At 33.4% G+C, this 2,500-nt stretch overlaps 1 protein-coding gene across 1 annotated transcript in view; it reads left to right on the top strand.

Moving 5' to 3' along the window:
- The window catches only part of LOC119599007 (B9 domain-containing protein 1-like), a 4,250-nt gene extending 2,090 nt beyond the window's left edge, over positions 1 to 2,160 (top strand). Inside the window, exons 3-6 of the mRNA XM_037948747.1 lie at positions 153 to 264; positions 422 to 530; positions 697 to 815; positions 1,442 to 2,160. Coding sequence (XP_037804675.1) covers positions 153 to 264; positions 422 to 530; positions 697 to 815; positions 1,442 to 1,614 — 513 coding nt within the window. The 3' untranslated portion in view covers positions 1,615 to 2,160. The remainder of the gene's footprint in view (positions 1 to 152; positions 265 to 421; positions 531 to 696; positions 816 to 1,441) is intronic.
- The last annotated feature ends 340 nt before the right edge of the window (positions 2,161 to 2,500 follow it).

Below are 2,500 nucleotides of genomic sequence, written 5' to 3'. Positions count from 1 at the left end.
AAAACTTTACTCAAAAATGTTGCAGTAATCATATTTAACTTTCCTTTCAATAATTATCTTCATCATTGGTTATGGATGTATATACAGCATGTGTGGAGAGTGACTGAACTGACATAATTATTGTAGGATAACTGTTATTTCCTTTACACAAGGGTTTGGAAGAGTGCATCTCTCAAATAACACGTCGTAGTGATGACGAGAGACAGATCTTCACCTGGAATTTTCCAATCGACATTACCTTCAAATCGACTAATCCCTTTGGATGTGAGTGCAGGCTATCATCTCTATCTACATCACATATATTTTATTTTATTTTATTTTCCATTCAATTAAATATCATTAATGCTTTGCTTGTGTGATAGATTTGTTGCATTAATTGATATAAGAATGTACCTTTTTCCCTTTCTATTCTTTTCCACAGGGCCCCAGTTGGTGCTGAGTATTTATGGAACAGATATCTTCGGAAATGAGGTTGTTATGGGGTACACAGCATGTCACCTTCCATTGGCTCCTGGAAAACATACTCGCAAGTTGGTTGAGTCTCATTCTGTTGTTCCAGTTAGTGATGAAATAAGATTGCAGTATATCTAAAGAATGTACCCAATCCATTTTAGATGTCTTTGATGTTGAAATAAAAGTATGTAATTTTGACATAAGTAATGTATATATTCTATTATCCATTTGGCAATTCAACAGACTCACCACCTTTGTACCAGAATCTGCATCTACCATTCAAAAATTCATGGCCTGGCTGACAGGACGAAGACCAGAGTTTGTCGACCCAAAATTAATAACGCAGGGCAGAGGACGTGAAGGTGAGTTTGCTCTCTTCATTAGATTTCCTGCTTTAAGTTTTCATTTTAGTGAGGAGAGAAAAGGGACAAGTAACTTTGAAATAGTTAATATATTTTGTATTATGTAAAGCACACCTTTATAATGCAAATAAGGAAATCACTTTGTGAATATAAAACCAAACACTAAGCATTGTTTAACAGCCTGCACTTTAAATGTGTGCACTATGGCTAAATGGGCTGAGGCATGCAAGTGCTGGTTTAGGTGTTTGAGACCCCTTCTTGGCTTTTAGTTCCTTTTACTATTCTTAACACAGGGAAGGTGGTGACCTATAGAAGCTCTAGGTCGAGGCTATGAGTCATTCAGTGTGGTCCCACCTTATTATTATTTTCAAATGCAAATGATATCTTGATCTGCCCGGTATTTCTTTGAAAGATACAATAACAGTTAATATTCATTGCCTCTTCAGTTACCCGCATTACCCTTACTATTCTTAACACAGGGAAGGTGGCAACCTATAGAAGCCCTAGGTCGAGGCTATGGGTCATTCAGTGTGGACCCGCCTTATTATTATTTTCAAATGCAAATGATATCATGATCTGCTAGGTAATTCTTTGAAAGATACAATAACAATTCATTGCCTCTTCAGTTACCCGCGTGAGATCACAAGGAGAAGTAACGGTCTCTTTCAATGTAATGTTGAAGGACTTTGCCAAGCTGGGGTATGACTGCGGCGTTCCTCCACGAACACCCTACTTTGACGTTCCCATCCAGAACGTCAAGGGAACCGTGCTAAGCGGTGCGGGACACAGTGAAGCTTGATACGTATGGATGAAATATTTGCTTGATCGATAAAGCAGAATCTCTGGTCGTATAAACTTATCGTGCTCTTCTTCCATGCCACATAGTCTTAGCCAAATGACATATACCTCTGAGAAAATTTATTAGACATGCTGTTTGGCTGAAGCTTTATAGTACAAAGAGTTTTGCAGTTGAAAGGAACAGAGGAGCTGTAATATTTCTGAGTGCTTCAGTGTAATGGCAGCAATTATATATGAGTGCATATTTTTTCAGATTTTTTGCATATTTTTTTATATCTGAGGAAGCTTTCCAAAATTTTATCTTGTGAATAATGGTAAAACTTTGAAGCTGTTTTGTAATCTTTTTACTGCTAGTCATTTCTGCATAAAGCATTAAGGTGCTTGATTTTTATACAAGTATGTTTTTTCTATTTGATGATAGCTTTGTATATATAGGATTACTGAATTCTTTTTAAGAAAATGCTGATGATTTTTTCTCAAAGTACTTGCATTTGATTTTTGTAATCTTCTTTGTCAGCTAATATGAAGTAAAATCATTGAAACATCATATATGATTTGTTAATTATTCCATCAGTTGCACTGTTGCCGATTTCTTCTTTTTCAACAAGAAAATAAAAGAGAAGATAGGACTGGCCATTTTGATTTATATATATATATATATATATATATATATATATATATATATATATATATATATATATATATATATATATATATATATATATATATATATATATATATATATATATCATTATTATTATTATTAATATATTATTTCTTTACTTACACATTTCATTTCTGTATAACATAGACAAACCAAATAATTCACTTACTTTCTATATTTTTTTCCTTTTTTTAAGGAGAATAATAATTTTTTGTAATAAAAT

The sequence above is a fragment of the Penaeus monodon genome, chromosome 42, assembly GCF_015228065.2.
Source record: "Penaeus monodon isolate SGIC_2016 chromosome 42, NSTDA_Pmon_1, whole genome shotgun sequence".
NCBI lineage: Eukaryota > Metazoa > Arthropoda > Malacostraca > Decapoda > Penaeidae > Penaeus > Penaeus monodon.
Note: the sequence above shows the minus strand (reverse complement) of the source record. Positions and strands in the feature narration are given on the sequence as shown.